Source organism: Hylobates moloch, unplaced genomic scaffold (genome assembly GCF_009828535.3).
Source record: "Hylobates moloch isolate HMO894 unplaced genomic scaffold, HMol_V3 SCAFFOLD_19, whole genome shotgun sequence".
NCBI classification, from domain to species: domain Eukaryota; kingdom Metazoa; phylum Chordata; class Mammalia; order Primates; family Hylobatidae; genus Hylobates; species Hylobates moloch.
This window is the reverse complement of record NW_026652294.1, coordinates 46,273,772-46,295,390: the sequence shown is the minus strand read 5'-3', so window position 1 is coordinate 46,295,390 and position 21,619 is coordinate 46,273,772. Positions and strand designations below refer to the sequence as shown.

Genomic DNA, 21,619 nt, shown 5'->3' with positions numbered 1-21,619 from the left:
TTAGGTATTTGTGGACAAACTACACTGGGGCCTTATCTAGAAATTACATACAACACACCTACAGGTAAGCCTGAAGCAAAACCCATGGTATGGATTAGAAGCAACATTGTAGGGTCTATGGTTGCTAGTCACGTTTGTTTGTTTATTTGACTTTAAAGCTGATGTAGGTTAGAATATGGCATAGAAAAATCAGCAGCACAGTAACCTACATGTCTCATCTTGTATTGTCAAAGGGAAAAAATGAAAAAAAAAAAAAACCACATGCAATTTGATATATCTAGCACTTTAACACAGATGAGGTTTGAAGTAACAAAAGATTAACAATAATGCAAAATGCTAACTCTCATATTTTTATACATCATTTTCATATTAAATATAATTTTAAAATAAAAACAATCAAAATTACCTTCACTGCCCAAAAGTCACATGACAACAGCAAGATAATCGTCACCATACAGGTAATAAAGCTGCTGCTGAGCAACTCACAGAGAAGATAGACGACGATTGCACTGACTCGAAAGAATAAGTGGAAAAACGATGCTACTGGATGTCTGAAAACCAAAACACAGTGAAAGAAATGCAATTACATTTTACTACAGGTACTAGCAAATGCAGAGAAAAATGTTTTAGCCATGGTGTAACTGTGAAGAGTTTTGTCAAAATAAGAGATGACTTTAGGAGAAAGCAAACCTCCTAGCTCTCTTTTTCTTAAGCCCCACTATTTGACTAGGCCCTGTAGTTACAGAAAATACACTATGCACTGATGACTTTAACACTTCATTAAATATAAACTTTCACAAAATATATAATAAAGAACTTTACCTCGCTTGGAGAAATAAGCAAACTGTATCTTAGAATTTGAATCCTATTTTCAAATCATGCCAAAAGAATTCCTTAGCCCTCAGAAATCACTCAGACATTAAGACAAAGTTACCAGGTAGAGTTTGTTTGTTACTTTCTTTTTTCTTTTTTTTTTTTTTTTGAGACAGAGTTTCGCTCTGTTGCCCAGGCTGGAGTGTGGTGGCGCGAACTCAGCTCACTGCAAACTCCACCTCCCAGGTTCACGCCATTCTCCTGCCTCAGCCTCCTGAGTAGCTGGGACTACAGGTGACCGCCACCACGCCCGGCTAATTTTTTGTATTTTTAGTAGAGATGGGGTTTCACCATGTTAGCCAGGATGGTCTCAATCTCCTGACCTCATGATCCGCCCGCCTCAGCCTCCCAAGTGCTGGGATTAGAGGCGTGAGCCATCACGCCCAGCCTGTTTCTTGTTTTTTAATAGCTTTTTTTGAGATATAATTCACATATCATACAATTTACTTATTTAAGGTAAACAATCTAATGGTTTGTAGTACATTCACAGAGTTGTACAACCATCACTCCAATTTTACAACTTTTGATAACCCCAGACAGAATCTTTGTATGCACTGGCAGTCATTCCCCATTTACATTCAAACCCCTCAGCTTCTAGCAACAGCTAATCTATCTTCTGTCTCTACAGATTTGCCTATTCTGGACATTTCCTATAAATGAAATCATACACTATGTGGTCTTTTGTGACTGGCATGAAAGATGAAAGAAAAGTAAAAAACAGCATTTTAGCAGGGTTCAGGTAGAATTTACTTTCGATAAGTGAATTTCTTTAGAGAGAATTTAGAATAGAAATGCTATGTGATTTTGAAATGTGCACAATAAATCAAAATGTAACCTATCTATAGAAACTATAAAGAAATGGTACATTCTTGGAAAACAGCACAGAATTAAAAACACAGGGGTTCAAATAATTGGATTTGCTGATTTTAAAACTCAGTATTAAGTAAAATTCCATATGCTAATTATTTGCAAGAAAATCTGAAATGTCATCTTTGTCTTACACTAAATGTCAAACTAGCAACATGCAGTATTCACAAGCACATTGAAACAACTCTGCCTTGACTCCCATCAGCTAGCATGACGACATACATACAGAACAGCACTGGACATTAACACAGCTCATGCAACTTCTCCTACCTGATTTTGGCTTTTCTTGGTCTATTAGTCGTCTCCTCTTCCGCATCAAACAGTGAAACATCTTCAGTGTCATCATTACTATCCTGGTAGGAAAAATAAATAGTCAAGAAGCAAAACGAAATTCAGTGTTTATACAGCCACTGCATGCAAAGCTGCATACTCATCAAAACAGAAGATAAAACAATGTGGTTACAGCATCAGGAATTCAAAACCTAGGAAAAGGACACATGCAGATCCTCCACCCTGCCTCCTCAAATCATCTGGCAAAAACCCCAGGGATAATCCAAGTCTCAGCTGCTCCATCCCTGCCCCTAGGCTGCACCATCTGAGAAAACTCTGGGGTGCAGATGAGGCTACTACAAACTTAACACCTATCCTCCTCACCTGCTCTCTCCCAAGTCACAGAGCAAGCCGAGGCTACTGGGGATAATCTCAAGGTTTCTGGCTCCTTCACAAAATCATCTGACTGCATACTTAGTTCCATGACCCCTTCTCACAACTCCCTCTCTTCTTATCCAAGGCTAAACCAATTATTTGTGCTCAGAATAACTTCTTTTCACGCCTCCTCGGGGACCTGTTTCATCATTTTCCCCTTTATTTACACATTCTTCTATCTTCAAGTCTATCTATTGGATCTTTCTTTTTTGTTGTTGTTGAAACGGAGTTTTGTTCATCACCCAGGCTGGAGTGCAATGGCACGATCTTGGCTCACTGCAACCTCCACCTCCTGGGTTCAAATGATTCTCCTGCCTCAGCCTCCCAAGTTGCTGGGATTACAGGCGTGTGCCATCACACCCAGCTAATTTTCCTATTTTTAGTTGAGACAGGGTTTCACCATGTTGGCCAGGCTGGTCTTGAACTCCTGACCTCAGGTGATCTGCCCGCCTCGGCCTCCCAAAGTGCTGGGAGTACAGGCATGAGCCACCATGCCCGGCCTCTATTGAAATCTTTCTGATCAGCATATGCATATAAACTTCTTCAAGGCTACTTATTAGGCAAAAAAAGATTTTTTTAAGAATCCTGATCCTGAATCTCCCCTTCAATTCTCTACCTTCCCAAAGCATTGCTTCCTTTTACAACCTCAAACTTTTTTTTTTTTTTTTGGAGATAGAGTCTTGCTCTGTCGCTCAGGCTGGAGTGCAGTGGCGCGGCCTCAGCTCACTGCAACCTCCGCCTCCTGGGTTCAAGCGATTCTCCTGCCTCATCTTCCCAAGTAGCTGGGACTACAGGTGCGTGCCGCCACGCCCAGCTAATTTTTTGTATTTTTTTAGTAGAGAAAGAGTTTCACCATGTTAGCCAGGAGATTTCATGACCTTGTGACCCACCCGCCTCGGCCTCCCAAAGTGCTGGAATTACAGGCGTGAGCCACCACGCCCGGCCCCATAACCTTAGGCTTCTAAGAGTGGTTCACACCTCAATTCACTGCAATTCCCCTCAACTACGAGGAACCTGCTCCTGTTCCTCTCCTAGTGCCACTCACCAGTCTCCCTGCCTTTATCCGTCTCTATTCCAGCCTCTCCTTTACATTACCCAGAGCAATCCTCCCAATATGGAAATCACACCATGTCACTCTACTGCTCAAATTTTTCAATGGCATCCCTATAAGTATAGGATAAAATTTAACTCCTTCACATAAAGCATAGATCACGGAATCTAATGCCCCCTATTTGCTTCTGACACTGTCTTCATTGAGCACTGTTGAGCACTGAAGCAATACTGTTACCACACGGTCTCTAAGAAACACTACGATCTCTCTCGCATCTCCTGCCTTTCACATGTTGTCTCAGAAAACTCTTCCCTTCCCCATACCCTACCCACCACCAGACAAATACCAAATCATCCTTCAAGTTTTTTTAGCTCAAATACTGAAATAGCTGAAAACCTGTCTCTGAAATCCCCATGTTCCCACAGCACTTGGACAAATCTCCATTTGAACAATGATCTCAGAGTATTCCTACTGCACGTCTACCAGCTCCTACACCTCCATATAGATTAAGCTGCTGGACGACCTAGAAGACAAGGTCTTTTTTTTTTTTTTTTTTTTTTTTTTTTTTGAGACAGAGTCTTGCTCTGTCGCCCAGGCTGGAGTACAGTGGTACGGTCTCGGCTTACTGCAACCTCTACCTCCTGGGTTCAAGCCATTCTAGTGCCTCAGCCTCCTGAGTAGCTGGGATTACAGGAGTGTGTCTCGGCTAATTAGCCTGGGTAATTTTTGTATTTTTAGTAGAGACAGAGTCTCACCATGTTGGCCAGGCTGGTTTCAAACTCCTGACCTCAAGCGATCCGCCCACCTCACCCTCCCAAAGTGCTGGGATTATAGGTGTGAGCCACCACGCCCAACCAGGACTTTCTTTGCATTGTAATAAATCCTAGTGTCTAGCAGAGCATTCACCCAAGTGCTACAATATTTGTTGAAGGCATGAGTAAATAAGCAAAGGAGGCTATAATATCCAGCTGACTGTGATCAGGACTGAGAAATCTAAGTGCAAATGGGAGCCAAGGAAGGAGGCAACTCATTCCTACTGCAGGGCACTGGAGAAGCTTTCTGGAGGAGAGTTTGTCAGCTGGGCCCTGACAGTCCGCATAGGCCTCCCTAGACTAGGTATATTTTGAAAGGCACAGGTGGGAATACAGGAAGTTTGTCTAAGAAACGGCCAAGTAGCCCATGCAGTAAGTGATGGACGCGAGAAGCTCCTATTGAGCTAAGGCTGAAAAGGTAAAAGGGATTCAGATCTATGAGACTAGTGGTTCTCAACCTTGGCTACAATTAGAATGCTCTTTTTCTTAAAAAAAAAAAAAAAAAAAAAAAAAAAGCTGATACTTGGGTCCAGCCCTCAGTGGTTCAGATATAATTGCTTTGAGGTGTGATCATAACGTAGAGCAAGATTGAGATCCACCTTATGATGATATGAATAAAAAGCTGAGGCCTTCTGCTCTCGATCCCAACAGTCTAATCGCCATCCAGCAGCCAGGGAGGCTTTTTCACATCAAATCATATCATTCCCCTACTGAAACCCCTCAGCACTATGACTGAAAAACAGACTCCCTATCATGACCTATCATGATCTGGTCCCTGCCAATCTCTAAGACCTTATCTCAGGCCACTCATTCTTCATTAACTGTGGTAGGCTGAATACCTCCTCACCCCTGCCAAAGATGTTTAGCTTCTAATCCCTGGAACCTGTGAATACGTAAATTTACTTGGCAAAAAGAATTTCACAGATGAGATTAAGTTAAGGATCTTGAGGTCAAGAGATTACCCTGGATTACCCAGGCTGGCCAGATGACGTGATCACAATGGTCCTTACAAGAGAAACAAAGGAGGGTCAGTGAGAGAAGGTGATGAAACGAGCAAAGTAGAGATGAGAGACAGAGATGTGAACACGCTATGCTGATGGCATTAAGATGGGGAAGGGATCCCGGGTGTTTAGAAGCTGAAACAGGCAAGGAAACTGATTCTCCAGAACCCCTACATACACCTTGATGTTTAACCCCTTGAGCCTCATTCTGGACTTCTGACCACCAGAACTTTACAACAGTACATATGAATTTGCTGCTGCAGTAGCAATAGGAAATTTATACAGTACCTAAGCTCCTGCCAGACTGGCCTTTTTTTTTTTTTTTGAGACAGGGTCTGGCTCTCGCCCAGGCTGGAGTGCAGTGAAGCAATCAGGGGTCACTACTGCAGGCTCTACATCTCAGCCTCCTGAGTGCTGCAAGCCACCATACCTAATATTTTAATTTCTTGCAGAAATGGGGTCTCGCTATGTTGCCCAGGCTAGTCTCAAACTCCCGGGCTCAAGCAATTCTCCTGCCTTGGTCTCCCAAAGTGCTACGATTAGAGGCATGAGCCACCATGCCCAGGCTGGCCTTCTTTTCAGTTCCTTAAGCATGCCAAACTTGGGCCCCACCAGGTTCTTTTGCACTTATGGTTCATACTACCTAGAACACTCTTCTCTTACCCTGCTCTTTGAAAGACTAATTTCTTCTCATTTATTCAGTAAAAACTGAGTGCCTACCAAGTGCCAGGTACTGCTGTAAATGGTACAGATTTAAAAAAAAAAAAAAAAAAGACCAATAGCTCTGCACTCCTGGAGTTACATTTACTAAGATGGGGAAGACCATGGACACAAAAGATTTCAGGGCAAAATCAGCAGTTTGATTTTGGACATTTTAAGATGCTAGTATTTTTAAAACCAAAAAGCGTTGAGAGGGAGATCCATTGGAGTGTTCTAAGTGTAAGACTGCATGTTCTGACTCACCTGTTAAAAAGAGAATTCTGGCTACTGTAGTAAAAATCTGGAGGGGGAGGGGAGAGGAAGGAGGGACAAAAGCACGAAGCTAGGAGACTAGTTAGGAAACTACTTTAGTCGCTAGGCCAAGAAGTAATGGCTTGGTCTAGGGTGGATGCAGTGGAGGTGATGAAAAATAGATTCCAAATACATTTTAAGGTAGAGCTGACAGGATTTGCTGATGGATTGACTGGGGAGGTGGAGGAAGGGTAAATAAAAGGAATCAAGGAAGATTCCAAAGTTTTTGTCCTGAACAACTAAAAAGATAAAGATGGCTAAGACAGACTCTTGGCATTCCAATAATTAGAGATCACAAAGATAAGAATAGGCAGTGGGGACTGAAAAAGAAGAACCAAGGAACGTGAGGTGAGCCAGGGGTAGTGTCCTGGAAACCAAACAAAGTGCCTCCAGGAGGAGGATCCATCATCTGTGTCAAATGCTGCTCACAAGTAAGATGAAAACCAAAGAGAGACCACTGTACCTTTTTTTTTTTTTTTTTTTTGAGACGGAGTCTCGCTGTGTCGCCAAGCTGGAGTGCAATGGCGTGATCTTGGCTCACTGCAACCTCTGCCTCCCGGGTTCAAGCTATTCCCCTGCCTCAGCCTCAGCCTCCCAAGTAGCCAAGACTACAGGCATGTGCCACCACACCCAGGTAATTTTTGTATTTTTAGTAGAGACAGGGTTTCACCATGTTGGCCAGGATGGTCTCAATCTTTTGACCTCATGATCCACCCACCCCGGCCTCCCAAAGTGCTGGGATTACAGCCATGAGCCCCGCGCCCAGCCATGACCACAGTATTTTTAACAGGTCATAGGGGAACTCAGTAGGAGCAGTTCCAGTATGGTTGGGAGAGGGGAAGAAGGGCTGACTAGAATGAATACAAGAGAGACTGGAAGAATTAAAAGACAAGTATACATGATACAAGTCTTTAAAGGAAAAAGAATGGGGTGACCAGTTAAAGAGCATGTGGTGTCAAGTCTTCATTTTTTAAGGTAAGAGAAATCAAAACATGTTTATATGTTGATGTGAGCAAATGTTTAAAAGGATTAAAAAATTGATGAAGCAAGAGAATTACTGGAACAATGCCTTCAAGTAGGCAAGAGGAGATGGAAACCAGGACACAGTAGACAGGAAGACCTAAGAATGGAGCACTGACAGTCCAATTATTATAAAAGAATATGAGACCCTGAGTAAACATGCAAATAAATAGGCAGCTAGTGTGAAAATCGTCTTCAGATGGCTTCCATTTTCAGTGAAACAAGAAGCAACGTTACCAGCGGAGAGAGGATAAGAGAAGAAACGTTGAAGATTTTAGTTTTAATAGTTGCCTAAGGTGAGAGGGTGAAGGGGCTATGGAAATGTAGAATGACCGCCTGGCAGCACTAAGGGCTCGACTGAGGTTCACGTCACAAACTTATCAAGTGGGAACAGTCGGCCGGGTCTGGCAGCTCCCGCCTGTAATCCCAGCACTTTGGAAGGCCGAGGCGGGTGGATCACCTAAGGTCAGGAGTTCAAGACCAGCCTGGTTAACATGGTGAAACCCCATCTCTACTAAAAATACAAAAATTAGCCGGGCGTGGTGGCAGGCGCCTGTAGTCCCAGCTACTCTGGAGGGTGAGGCAGAAGAATCGCTTGAACCCGGGAGGTGGAGGTTGCAGTGAGCCGAGATCACACCATTGCACTCCAGCCTGGGCAACAAGAGTGAAACTCCGTCTCATAAATGAATAAATAAATAAATAAAGAGTGGGAACAGTCGGCATGGTTGTGTTTCTCCAGCCTCATCCGGCCTGGGCGCAGGTTCAAATGTCAGAAGCATGTGAACCTGAACAACTCCACCTTCAATAGGAGCTGGGTAAAATGAGGCTGAAACCTACTGGGCTGCATTCCCAGACAGGGCATTCTAAGTGATGAGATATGAGGTCGGCACAAAATACAGGTCATAAGACCTCGCTGAAAACACAGGTTGCAATAAAGGAGCCAGCCAAAACCCACCAAGACCAAGATGGCCACGAGAGTGACCACTGGTCGTCCTCACTACTACACTCCCATCAGCGCCATGCCAGTTTACAAATGCCATGGCAACATCAGGAAGTTACTCTCTATGATCTAAACAGGGGAGGAATGAATAATCCACCCCTTGTTAACCATATCACTAAGAAATAACCATAAAAATGGGCCACCAGCAGCCCTCCAGGCTGCTCTATGGAGTAGCCATTCCTTTACTTTCTTAATAAACTTGCTTTCACTTTGCACTGTGGACTCACCCTTAATTTCCTTCTTGCCTGATCCAAGAACCTTTTTTTTTTTTTTTTTTTTTGAGACAGAGTCTCCCTCTGTCGCCGCGCTGGAGTGCAGTGGCCCGATCTCGGCTCACCGCAACCTCTGCCTCCCCAGTTCAAGCCATTCTCCTGCCTCAGCCTCCCGAGTATCTGGGACTACAGGCGTGCACCACCACGCCCAACTGATTTCTGTATTTTTAGTAGAGACAGGGTTTCACCATGTTGGCCAGGATGGTCTCAATCTCTTGACCTCATGATCCACCCACCTCGTCCTCCCAAAGTGCTGGGATTACAGGCGTGAGTCACCACGCCCGGCCAAGGACCCTCTTTTCGGGTCTGGATCGGGACACCGTTCCTGTAATATAGCTAAATTTAATCATTATTAGATTTTCTCCACTCAAGGCATCTTCTCATAAGCAGTCTTTCCTGACCATAAATCTTAGTTGTCCTATCCTCAGACACTTGTTATTTCAACACCCTGCCTTTGCAATTAACTGAAAATATCTTTCGTGATATAATTTATCGGGTCTCCCCACTCCACCCCCATCTCCTACAACCCACTTTCCTAACTCGAAAATACGGGGCAAGAAACCTGTCTATACTGGTCACAGCCCTATCCCTGGGCCTACAACCATGTCTGAGTCATAGTAATCCCTCAACAAATTATGTGTGAACCGAAAGAAAAGAACCGAAAGAAAAAAACACTTAAGACAACCTAAGTGACCATAAACAGTAGTTTTTTCTAAAAAGATTATTAATCTTACAAGTCTCTGGTTGCCAACATGTGGACTACAATTAACTCTAAGAGCACAAAGGAGAGAATCACCAACATTAGTTTGGAAACAGCAACTTGAAAGCAAGGCTCTGGCAGCGTCGCCGATTCCTACAAGATCGCGTCGCACCCCTGGGTGTCAAGGAGCTAACAGGCCCGCAGGCCGCTCCTCCTCACCTCCACCCCCGCACTAAGGGCTGAGGAAAGAGAGACCCCCCGCTCGCTCTGGTTAACAACGGGCATCTCCACAGCCGCAAGCAATACCTGCTCAGCGCCGCACGAGTCACGCCTCCCCCAGAGGCCTCAGAACCCCCAGCTGCCCTCCTCAGACAACTATCCACAGCCCTCCACTCCCGGCCGCCCCGCTCCTCCTCGAGTTCGAGTAGCGGGCGCGGGGGACGCGGACTCCAGTCCCACGGAACCTGCAGAGCCAGTCCCAGGAGCCGAAAACCTCCCAGCGCGCCCTCAGCCCCTCACCTGCTGCAACATGGCCACCCTACGCCAGCCCTCTTCCGGGAGCCACGTCAGCGTAGCAGCGTACGGGTCCGGGTCGAAACTGGCGCGACCCGTCACCAAGGGCCACGATGAACCACTATACGGTACTCAGTCCGGCCTCACTTCCGCTTTGAGGGAGCAACTCCAGGGGCGGGGCGAGCGGGGGCGGGGCGAGCGGCCCGGACACGGCGGAGGCGGAACCTGAGCCTGGAGCAGGAGTGAAAGGGAAAGGCATTGGGGCCGCAGTGGGCTCTAAATGGAAAGCTTCATGGTCTGTTTTGCGGGAAGTGTTTGCTGTCCACCCAATGCAAATTCTAAAGTCGTTCCCGCCAGCGTCGCTGCCCGGAATGCAGGGGGGCGGGGTTTTATTCTATAATTTAATTTTCTTTGAATATTTTACAAAGACGTACTTCTGTACAGTATTACTTTTGTACTTTAAATTGTAGAAGCAACTTTTTAAAATATGCTCTTGCAGAGAAGTAAAACGTTAAGAAAAACAAGGCACGAGGACTCTAGAATAAGTAATGGACGGTATTATTATGGGATGTACAACCTTAGACGCCAGGAAACTAAGGAATAGCAGTTGAGACCTTGCGCCCTGGAGCTTGGGCGCCTGGGTCCTCTATTACCAATCATATCACCAACCTTTATGTACTTCTTTCGTCAGTCGTAAAGTGGGGGTGATAATGGTTTCCTTACAGTGTATCTAGTAAATGGGAGGCGTTATTCTTATTACAGTTTTAAGTCCAGCCAGTCATGCTGTGATCTTGCCTGAACAAAGGATGTGAAATTAAGGGGCTTGTTAAGTCATCTTTGAAGCGGTGATGATGACAATATCCTATCTGTCTGGCCGAGTCAAACTGTTGTTGGCATAGTGGTATTTGCACGTTTCCTTAATTGAAGGGATTCTATTAAAAATCACAAATTTTACATGGCTGTTTGCCGGTGCCATTTAAAACCTAATCTAATAATGAAAGGGGAAAAAACACACACACGTTTCTCAAAGGCGAGACATTTCGGCAGCACAATTGCATTCGTGCCCTTGGAGATGAAAAGCTGACAAACCAGCCTGCCCATGGCAGGTTTTCAGTGGTCCACTCTGCTGTGGAGTTTTGTGTTGTTTTTCGTAGTTTTTGGTTTTTTAAGGCATTGTGTTTGAATTCATTATCGTCGTTTAATTTTTAATAGCTGATTTTTAAAGCTAATTTTGTATTTTTAGTAGAAACGAGGTTTCACCACGATGGTCAGGCTGGTATCAAACTCCTGACCTCAGGTGAGCCGCCTGCCTCAGTCTCCCAAAGTGCTGGGATTACAGGCGTGAGCCACCGCACCTGGTCAAGGCTTGAACTTTCTAATGGGCCGTAGCTTTTGTAGTGGGCTGCACTCTTCTAAATTACCTGGTCTCTGCACCATAGTCCAACGGTTTAAGCAGAAACCTCAATGCACTTGATGTTACTGGCTCTCTTTGTACAGAGGATAAATATGCTAATTCTCTTCCTTAGGAGTTAGCCCTGAGAAGGAAAATCTCAATGTTGTCACATGCAACAGGTCACCCCCACTGAGGGCTTCCCTTTTAAATTCTTAATGGGTTTCATCAGGCTTCTGTGCAAAAATACCAGAAAACTCCCGTGCATTACCCTGATATAATCCCATAACTTCATTTGCCAGAAGAACTAATAGCACTAAATTGGTAGTGATGAATGGTATCTTAAATTTCCAGTGATCATCTCCCCATCCCCCATCAACGAAACTGGGCTTTCCTAATGCTCACTAAATTGTTTTCGGTGGGACTACAGATGCTAATCTCGCCCAACCTCCTTCTGTTTTCTTATTTTGATGATATAAAATATTTGGCTCAGAGGAAGATAATTGGGAGTTCCCACATTAATTACCAGGAAGAAACAGTCAAAAAAAAAAAGGCCAAATAGCAGCATCCACTTGGCTTTCTGTTTATTGTAAAACATTGTAATTTCCCAAGGCTGGTTTAGATAAATACATTTTGTCCAAGTTCAGGGGCCGCTGTTCTCCCTTGTTTCATGAAATTATCAATAGGCAGGCCTTTGATCTTCCTGATCCATGCAGCTTTGCTGGCTTTTCCTGTGTTAACCACTCCAGTGGACTCCCTGGCCTGATATTCCTTCATCTTGGCTTCCTGGTGCTCCTTCTCCTCCTTCACGGTCAACAGCACGAACTCAGTGTTCACTCTAAGAGGATCAAGGGCTGTATAGATGCGAGGCCGTTCTTTCTTAAGAGACAAGGTGGCTGTGCCCACTTGTGGAGCTAGCATGCAGTTTGGTTTAATGACCTGCATACTGGTCAGGGGACCTGTACTGCACACAGCCCTTTCAATTGAACTGGTCACTTGGTCTCCACCCTTAAAGCTGCCAGAGAATCTGGGGCGGATGATCATGGGCTGGGGTATGGTGGACTGGACTCTGGGACTGTGCAAAGAGATCTTCAAGTTGGGCTGCAGTTTCTGGATTTCAAGGGGAATACTGGTTTGTTTCACATCTATAGGAGGATTGCTCAATCTCAACTGATCAACTGCACGTTGGATTGATTTTCCTTTGAAATTCAAGACCTTCCTTGGGTATGAAATTGAAGGTCCCCAGACATCAGTAATTTCTGTTTGGGGCCTACAGGGATAGGCAAATTCCCCAGAATTATGGGCTTGCTGCAGGGTGCTAACAGTCAGGAGGAATTGGTCAGGTGACATAGGGATTTTCCAAGACTTTTTCTTTGGGTGACTGGGCAGTTTTCCAGGAGTTTCCAATTGTCCTTGTTTTTGTGCTTTCTCCACAATATCTGCTTTTTGAAAAAAAGAAAATTTTAAAAAATCAGCATTCTATGAAAAATATTAAGTATGTATGCATTAAGTACTTGGGCATTCAAACTTCGAAGCACACTGAGGTCTTTGTTGCCCAACAGGTATGCTATCGTACAGGCAGGCATCCGCAGTGGTATTAGAAATGCTGATACGAGAAACAATTTAATAAAACAAATTTTGTTTGTTTGTTTGTTTTTGTTTTTGAGACGGAGTCTTGCTCTGTTGCCCAGGATGGAGTGCAGTGGCATGATCTTGGCTCACTGCAAGCTCCGCCTCCCGAGTTCACGCCATTCTCCTGCCTCAGCCTCCTGAGTAGTTGGGACTACAGGTGCCCGCCACCACACCCGGCTAATTTTTTGTATTTTTTTTAGTAGAGACAGGGTTTAACCATGTTAGCCAGGATGGTCTCAATCTCCTGACCCCGTGTTCCACCCACCTCAGTCTCCCAAAGTGCTGGGATTACAGGCGTGAGCCACCGTGCCCGGCCAATAAAACAAGTTTTTAACAAAATGCTAGTATTGAGTAAAGAGTATATTAGCCTCTAAGTGTGCATATTTTGAAGGCAACAGATGTGATTTCGATGCTATACATATTTTTGAAAATGTGAAGTTGAGGCCGGGCGTGGTGGCTCACGCCTGTAATCCCAGCACTTTGGGAGACCCAGGTGGGTGGATCACAAGGTCAGGAGATCCAGACCATCCTGGCTAACACGGTGAAACCCCGTCTCTACTAAAAATACAAAAAATTAGCCAGGCGTGGTGGCGGGCACCTGTAGTCCCAGCTACTCGGGAGGCTGAGGCAGAAGAATGGCGTGAACCCAGGAGGCGGAGCTTGCAGTAAGCCAAGATCGCGCCACTGCAGTCCAGCCTGGGCGACAGAGGAAGACACCGTCTCAAAAAAAAAAAAAGAAAATGTGAAGTTGGGAATGACCTTCACATCTCATTTATGATTCACACAAAGCAGATCTTATAAATTTATAGTAGCATAACTGTATTTTTCAACAATAATTATATTGCAAAATTTGATCTTTACCTTATTAATCAAATTTGACTCCACATAATCTTGAGTGTTGCCCAAAATAAAACCTGTCTTCAGGCTGGGTGCGGTGGCTCATGCCTGTAATCCCAGCACTTTGGGAGGCCTAGGTGGGTAGATCACCTAAGGTCGGGAGTTCAAGACCAGCCTGACCAACATGGAGAAACCCCGTCTCTACTAAAAATACAAAAAAATTAGCCGGGCTTGGTGGCAGGTGCCTGTAATCCTAGCTACTCAGGAGGCTGAGGCAGGAGAATAGCTTGAACTCGGGAGGCAGAGGTTGCAGTGAGCCGAGATCACGCCACTGCACTCCAGCCTGGGCAACAGAGCGAGACTCCATCTCAAAAAAAAAAAAAAAAACCGAGTGAAATCAAGATGTCAAAATCTTCCCTATTCTCCTTGCAAACTCAAAAAGAGAATTTTTCTCCTTTTATAAAAAAAGGAATTACGATGAGCTCATTGTTTAATAATTTGTCTTTTTTCAAATGATAATGTATTGTGGATCTCTTTCCAAGTTAGTATATACAGATCCTCATCATACAATTTTTAGCTGTATATAATATTCCATACGATAGATTTTTTATTACTTAGCCATTGCCCATTGATGGACATTTAGTTTGTTAATGGTCAACCTAGAAGAAAATGCAGACCCCATTTTTACTTACACAAGCAAGTACAAAATGCCAGCTAACACCCAGAGTTGGCACAGATGCAGTGGGGTCTCTCATGCATTGCGAGTGGGAGTGCAAATTGATATAGTGGTTTTCAGGACAACCTTGGCAATATCTTTCTAATTTTTGAATGCACTTATCCTTTGGCTTAGCAATTTCACTCTTAGGACTTTACCCTTCAGGTATACCTGTACAGGTACACTGACATAGGTATATACAAGGATGCCCATTGTTAGCGCAGCCCTCATAAAATAATTGTTTTCCCGTCACCTTGAAACCAGTCTCTGCACAGAGTTTGTTCCAAAGAAACACTATTATACTAGCCAAAAATATTTGAAAGATATTTTAAATTTTTCCCAATGTCCTTAAAAAATAACAAAGGGACATCCATCCCAGTCGTGAGTCATGATGTCCAGAAGCTTTTTTTTTTTTTTTAGACAGAGTCTTGCTCTGTCACCCAGGCTGGAGTTGCAGTGGCACAATCTCAGCTCACTGCAACCCCTATCCCTCTCTGGTTCAAGCAGTTCCCCTGCCCCAGCCTCCCAGGTAGCTGGGATTACAGGCACATGCCACCCCGCCCGGCTAATTTTTTTATACTTTTAGTAGAGATGGGGTTTCACCATGTTGGCCAGACTGGTCTCGACCTCCTCACCTTAGGCAATCCGCCCGCCTCCACCTCCTAAAGTGCTGGGATTACAGGTGTGAGCCACTGCGCCCGGTCACTTTTTTTTTTTTAAGAGGCAAGGTCTCACTGTCACCCAGTGGTGCAATCATAGCTCACTGTAACATCAAGCTCCTGGGCTCAAAGGATCCTCCCGCCTCAGCTTCCTGAGTAGCTAGGAGGTGTGTGCTACCATATCCGGCCAATTTTTAAAATTTTTTGTAGAGACAAGGGTCTCGCTAAGTGGCCCAGGCTGGTCTCAGACTCCTGGCCTCAAGGAATCCTCCCACCTTGGTCTCCCAAAGCACTGGAATTACAGGCATGAGCCACTATGCCCATCCCAGCAACACCTTAACCCTTCTTAAAAGGCGCATCCCCATCTCTCTCTCTCTCCCTTATCTCTTTATCTCACATATATAGCACCTGCCCCAAATCTCTCTCCTTCGTAATGAAGTCTCTTAAAATGCTCTCTGAAACCAGCCCCAACTGCCTCTTCTCTCTTTTATTGTGCCCATTTCTCAGATTGATGACATAACAGTCCAAGAAATGAGGAAGCTGGCAGGGAACAGAGGCGAGCTGTCAGCCAAAAACTGGAAACGCAAACCTTAGAAAGGTTCTCCCTCTGTGGCCTCAAGTCAGAAAAGGGACAATTAAGGAAAACCAGTCACTCTTGGGAGAAGCCAGGCATTGTATTCATTCCAGATTCTCAAAGACAAGCAAAGGTAGTGGCCTGCTGGAAAACAATACAAAAATAGAGAGAGAGAGAGAGTTTGGATCTTGCCACTGATTCAGAATTAAGTATCACTGCACTCCAGCCTGGGCAACACGAGCAAAACTCTGTCTCAAAAAAAAAAAAAAAAAAAAAGGAAAAAGAAAATCTAGCTCTTGCAAACCAGAATGTTCCCTTTAACTGGCTGATAAATTGTTTGGCGGATCAGAGAGAATGGCTCCTACCTTCCTGGAGGGTTAGGATTTATATCCTCAGGAAGCCACTGGCCAAAATATTCCACAAAGGAACCAGTCCTCCCCCTCTCCCACCGCGGCCACCAACCCCCGACCTGCTCTGTGGGTTATCACTGAACTTGCTGGTATTTCAGTTGTTTACCTGAAGAGAACTTGGCTGGCTTCAGGAGTACCCGGGACTTGGGAGGTTTGCCTGGTAGGAGCTCTTGGATCACAGTTTGTTTACTGGATACAGACTCTCTTGGGCTGTGAACCTGAATATTAGACTTAGAGAGAATTTCCATGAGACTGTTTTCTTCTTTTTCCTCCTCTTTCTCCTTATTCTTCTTTTGTTTCGCTTTTTCCACGGCATACTGCCACTTTATGTGCTCAAACTGGAACATGAGAACATTGCTCTCTGTGTTGACCACCATCCTGGAACCGAAACAACAGGGTTGTCCCCAAAAGGAGTGTGGAGGCCACCGAAAGATGCACTGCAGTTACCATCCCGCCCGGTCTTTAGACCAAAGGAACAGTGCCCAGGTGATGACCAAACAGACTAGTAGTGTAGGCGGCTGGAGGGTGGAGAGTGGTGAAAGGTACGAGGCTATGCAGCAGAAGTCATTAGCTTTGTCACTCTTTTCTTTAAAAAATAAACGTGATCGGGGCACATATGTTCCGATTGTTTCACTTCTCAAGTTAAAATGCTTTTTTTTTTTTTTTTTTTTTTGTATTTTTTAATTTTGAGACAGAGTCTCGCTCTGTCACCCAGGCTGGAGTGCAGTGGCATGATCTCAGCTCACTGCAGCCTCCGCCTCCTAGGTTCAAGCTATTCTCGTGCCTCAGCCTCCTGAGTAACTGGGATTACAGGTGCGCACCACCATGCCCAGCTTATTTTGTGTTTTTAGTAGAGAAAGGGTTTCGCCATGTTGCCCAGGCTGGGCTCAAAATCCAGGACTCAATGATCCACCCTCCTCAGCCTCCCGAAATGCTGGAATTACAAGCATGAGCCACCACGCCTGGCCTCAAGTTAAAATGCTTTTAAATGAATTTCTGTTCCTGGAGTGAGTGCCAAGTACCTAGGGTGCCAAGAAGGTACTCTGCACACAGATGTCTTGACATTCACTGTTTTTGTTTGTTTGTTTGTTTGTTTGTTTGTTTGTTTTAAGCACCGCTTCCAAACCCAATATTACTATTGCTGCTGGGAATGAGGAAAGCTCTCTAACAGGGGGAGGCCTCCTCTCCTTCATACACCTTCCACACAGACACTACACACACCATGCTGTCACTCCAGGATCTCTGCACACACTCTAGATGTAGACAGAACATCTATACTTTATAAAGTGAGATGATTTCTAACTTCTCTAATCCCCACTTTAATGCTCCATAGACAAAGAGCTCCAGAACTTGCCCTCCCTGTCCCCTTCCTGTGCCCCCGCAGCACTGCCTCCCTAACCCACCAGTTTTACAAGCAAGAGGCTTTCCCCTTTCTGTGCTCTTCCTTTAACTATAAACAAGAAATGAAAATACTCTGTACAGGTTTCTTTCTGCTCCAAAAGGCTGCAATGTTAAGACCTTAACCAACAGCATAAACTCTCTAGAAAAGTAACTTGTTTTGGCTGGAACTGCTGGAATGGAATGTGGGGTGTCAATCCAATAAGAAATCCCTTTTAGACTTACATTCACTCAAGCCGAAAGGAAAACACCTTTCTTTGGATGCTGTGAGTAAAAAATGGTCAGAGCTTTTTTTTTTTTTTTTTTTTTAAACAGCATGACTGAAAAGTGTTCATTAATTGAGCCTTATTACCAGGCTGCCCTCTTTAAGATGGTAAAAAATACTAATAAAGTTTCACTAAAGGGAAGGCAATATGGTTCAGGGACATTAAGAGATGTCTCAAGTGAGCTTGAAGTAGAATTTACAGGTTAGGTCTATTTGGTTATTTTCATATAATAGCACCCTGAATCTACGCATATATAAAGCACAGTACTGTATACAATGCAGTCAATCATGGTACTGGTTTTGTAAGCTCCCCAGCTCAGCTCTCCCTCACTGTACCCCCTGCTGCTGCCACCCCCGACTCTCCTAGGTCTCTTTGCATTAGAAGTGAGGCATCCAAGATAGCTGATAGAGCTCTCAGGCAGTCAAAGGCATGATCAAAGAGCAAGCAGGGGCTGCACGTTGGTAGAACTGTGGTCCTTACAGAAGCGTTATGTTGCACCCACTGCAAGTCCCACAAACACCCAAGATGAATTGAGTCAAAATAGGCCAGGCGTGTTGGCTCACACCTGTAATCCCAGTGCTTTGGGAGGCCGTGGCAGGTGGATCACGAGGTCGGGAGTTCAAGATCAGCCTGGCCAAGATGGTGAAACCTGTCTCTACTAAAAATACTAAAAATTAACTGGGCATATTGGTGTGCATCTGTAATCCCAGCTACTCGGGAGGCTGAGGCAGAGAATTGCTTGAACCTGGGAGGCGGAGGTTGCAGTGAGCTGAGATCACACCACTGCACTCCAGCCTGGGCGACAGAGTGAAACTACGTCTCAAAAAAAAAAAAAAGTCAAAATGAACCATTGATTGCTTCCTGATTACCAAGTTTTGTGCAAAGCCCTGTTAGTCCCCACCACAAGACTATTGCTCCACCCAGCCAAAACTGTAGGGAGGCACTGCACACTCTCTCCTCCTGACAGCAAATCCAGGGCTGGTAACCCAGGGGAGGAAAAAAATCAAAAGCTACTCACAGTTCTGACCTCCACACCTACCACCCACCTGTTGCCCTGAATAAAGAAGGACAGCACAGGATCACCTCTGCCATCGGCTTTTATCACCTTCATACAGTTCCCATTGAGGAAATTGTAAATTCGGATCTTGCCATCTGCACAGGCGCTGATGACCCGGAGGAAGAGAAGGGACACGTGGAGCACCTCCCTGGAAGGGAACAGAGCAGCAGGCAGTACCTATCCTCTCATAAAATGCCTGGGTTTGTTTGTAGGCTGGGGGTATATGGTGTGTGATTGGGAGGCACTGGCCATAACTGGCCTCGAAATGGTGTTTGCTGTCTTTGGTGTTTTTTTTTTTTTTTTTTTTTTTTTGAGATGGAGTTTTGCTCTTGTTGCCCAGGCTGGAGTGCAAGCAAAGGTGCGATCTTGGCTCATGGCAACCTCCGCTTACCAGGTACAAGTGATTCTCCTGTCTCAGCCTCCCAAGTAGCTCGGATTACAGGCATGCACCACCACGCCTGGCTAATTTTTTTGTATTTAGTAGAGACGGGGTTTCACCGTGTTAGTCAGGCTGGTCATGAAATCCTGACCTCAGGTGATCCACCCACCTCGGCCTCCCAAAGTGCTGGGATTACAGGCATGCGCCACCACGCCCGGCCTGCTGTCATTTTATAATTGTGGAAGTAAACCGTGAGCTTCTCTCAAGATATACTTCTTCCCATTCTGCAGCTACTTTCCCTGCAGTTAGGTCACAGGGCCACAAGATGACAAAACAAAAGGGCTGATGTCACAATCTTTTTTTTTAATCTAACATATAGATGATCATGTTTGTCTCTTGCAATTTGATTCCTAGCGTTTACTTATACAATAGTCATGCTGAGAATTATTTAATGTTTTGATTCCTTTTAAAATAGTATTATCGGCCGGGCGTGGTGGCTCACACCTGTAATCCCAGCACTTTGGAAGGCCGAGGTGGGCGGATCACGAGGTCAGGAGATTGCGACCATCCTGGCTAACACGGTGAAACCCTGTCTCTACTAAAAATACAAAAAATTAGCTGGGTGTGGTGGTGGACGCCTGTAGTCCCAGCTACTCAGGAGGCTGAGACAGGAGAATAGCGTGAACACGGGAGGTAGAGCTTGCAGTGAGCCAAGATTGCGCCACTGCACTCCAGCCTGGCAACAGAGCAAGACTCTGTCTCAAAAAAAAAAAAAAAATTCAATAACTTCTCAAAACCCCCAGGCTCCTATAGTTACTTCACAAGAGAAACAAGAGACAGTGGAAGAGGTTAACAGTCAGACAGAGAAGATGGTGGGGAAAAATGGGTCCCAAGTGGAAGAGGAGGGAAGCAGAGAGGGTGAGGTGCAGAGAACATGATGTCCACAGGGAGCAGAAGGTCTGCCAACGATTGCAGTCTAGGCTACGACGGGGAAGGGAAGGACACCAGGTTCATCGCCCCAGGCTTCACAGGCACCTACTTGGGATGCTTGAAGGCCATCAGGCAGCGCTCATACTTCCCCACCATGCTCCAGGCCATGACCAGGCCATCAGTGCTTCCTGAGAGGAGATGCCACTGGTCGAAGAATAGGCACTTCACAGCTCCCTCGTGGCCATTGAGAGTCTGCAAGAAAAGATACCACTGTCTTCAACTCAGACTGTGACTCCTCCAAGAACCAAAGCTGAGGCTTCTTCAGATGAATCCCAAAGCCACCCCCACCAATCTGTGACTGCCATTCATTCAGTAGGTACCTGAGCTAATCTTGCTTTTGCTCTAAGAAGGCCAACGGAGGCTGGGCGCGGTGGCTCATCCCTGTAATCCCAGCACTTTGAGAGGCCGAGGTGGGCAGATCACGAGGTCAGGAGATTGAGACCATCCTGGCCAACATGGTGAAACCCCGTCTCTACTAAAAATACAAAAATTAGCTGGGCGTGGTGGCACACACCTGTAATCTCAGCTACTCGGGAGGCTGAGGCAGGAGAATCCCTGAACCAGGGAGGTGGAGGTTGCAGTGCGCCAAGATCTAGCCACTGTGCTCCAGCCTGGCGACAGAGCAAGACTCTGTCTCAAAAAAAAAAAAAAAAAAAAAAGAAAAGAAAAGAAAAAAAGAAGGCCAATGGAGTCCATTCCACGTAGAGCTCTCTCTCTGGTTAAGGAGGAATGGTATCAGGGAGGGGTCTTGCTCCTGGTGGGTCTGTGTTTGGGGCAGACACTACCTTCTTGGAGCACCAGAGAGGGCCAGAAATCACTGTCCTTTGCTGTCAGAAGGACGAAGGTAACGTGTGCCATCCCAGCTCCTTGCCAGAACCCAGAGTGCACATGGGCCATCCCTGTGCCTGCAACTGCTGGATTGGCCGTAGTGACAAGATTGGTGGGAAAATTCCACATGCCAAGCCAGCCACTTTTCACTGTGATCCTGTGTTCCTGCTGCAAATCATATATCAACACCACCCGCTAAGGCCAGGGGTTCAGATCCAGCAAGAGTATGTTTCATGACCATCCAATCACTTTCAAGATCATCCATTGTCTGTCTTCATTAGAGAGCAAGGAGAAAAAAAATTTTCTGTTCATCCTCCAGTGTTTTCTTCTTAGGAAAAAAATGCTTTGTTCATCCTCTCACCCCATACCAAAATGCAATACTCTTTTTTTTTTTTTTTTTGAGATGCATGATCTCGGCTCACTGCAACCTCTGCCTCCCGAGTTCAAGTGATTTTCCTGCTTCAGCCTCCTAAGTAGCAGAGGTTACAGGCGCCCACCACCATGCCCGGCTAATTTTTTGTATTTTTTTATTTTTATTTTTATTTTTTAGTAGAGACAGGGTTTCACTATGTTGGTCAGGCTGGTCTCGAACTCCTGACCTCATGATCGGCCCGCCTCAGCCTCCCAAAGTGCTGGGATTACAGGTGTGAACCACTGCG

At 45.3% G+C, this 21,619-nt stretch overlaps 2 protein-coding genes across 9 annotated transcripts in view; both read right to left on the bottom strand.

Moving 5' to 3' along the window:
- LOC116458311 (Golgi apparatus membrane protein TVP23 homolog B) overlaps positions 1–9,941 on the bottom strand; it is a 111,856-nt gene extending 101,915 nt beyond the window's left edge. For 4 of the 5 annotated variants that reach the window (XR_009211216.1, XR_009211217.1, XR_004245287.2 and 1 more), the window contains exons 1-3: positions 9,832–9,941; positions 2,011–2,093; positions 407–551 (exon numbers count right to left, since the gene is read on the bottom strand). Coding sequence is in view for 1 of the 5 variants with exons in the window: in XM_032137927.2 (XP_031993818.1) it covers positions 407–551; positions 2,011–2,093; positions 9,832–9,843 (240 nt within the window). In the remaining 4 variants the exon portion in view is untranslated. Of the gene's footprint in view, positions 1–406; positions 552–2,010; positions 2,094–9,618; positions 9,742–9,831 lie in introns of those variants that run through there. The other variant, XR_009211218.1, reaches the window with a different exon arrangement.
- Positions 9,942–11,788: 1,847 nt separating this feature from the next.
- FBXW10B (F-box and WD repeat domain containing 10B) overlaps positions 11,789–21,619 on the bottom strand; it is a 36,613-nt gene continuing 26,782 nt past the window's right edge. For 2 of the 4 annotated variants that reach the window (XM_032138017.2, XM_058431993.1), the window contains exons 10-13: positions 20,182–20,324; positions 18,753–18,911; positions 16,149–16,420; positions 11,789–12,657 (exon numbers count right to left, since the gene is read on the bottom strand). In XM_032138017.2, the coding sequence (XP_031993908.1) occupies positions 11,834–12,657; positions 16,149–16,420; positions 18,753–18,911; positions 20,182–20,324 (1,398 nt within the window). In that variant the 3' untranslated portion in view covers positions 11,789–11,833. Of the gene's footprint in view, positions 12,658–15,647; positions 15,774–16,148; positions 16,421–18,752; positions 18,912–20,181; positions 20,325–21,619 lie in introns of all 4 variants that reach the window. The other 2 variants (XM_032138019.2, XM_058431992.1) reach the window with 2 other exon arrangements.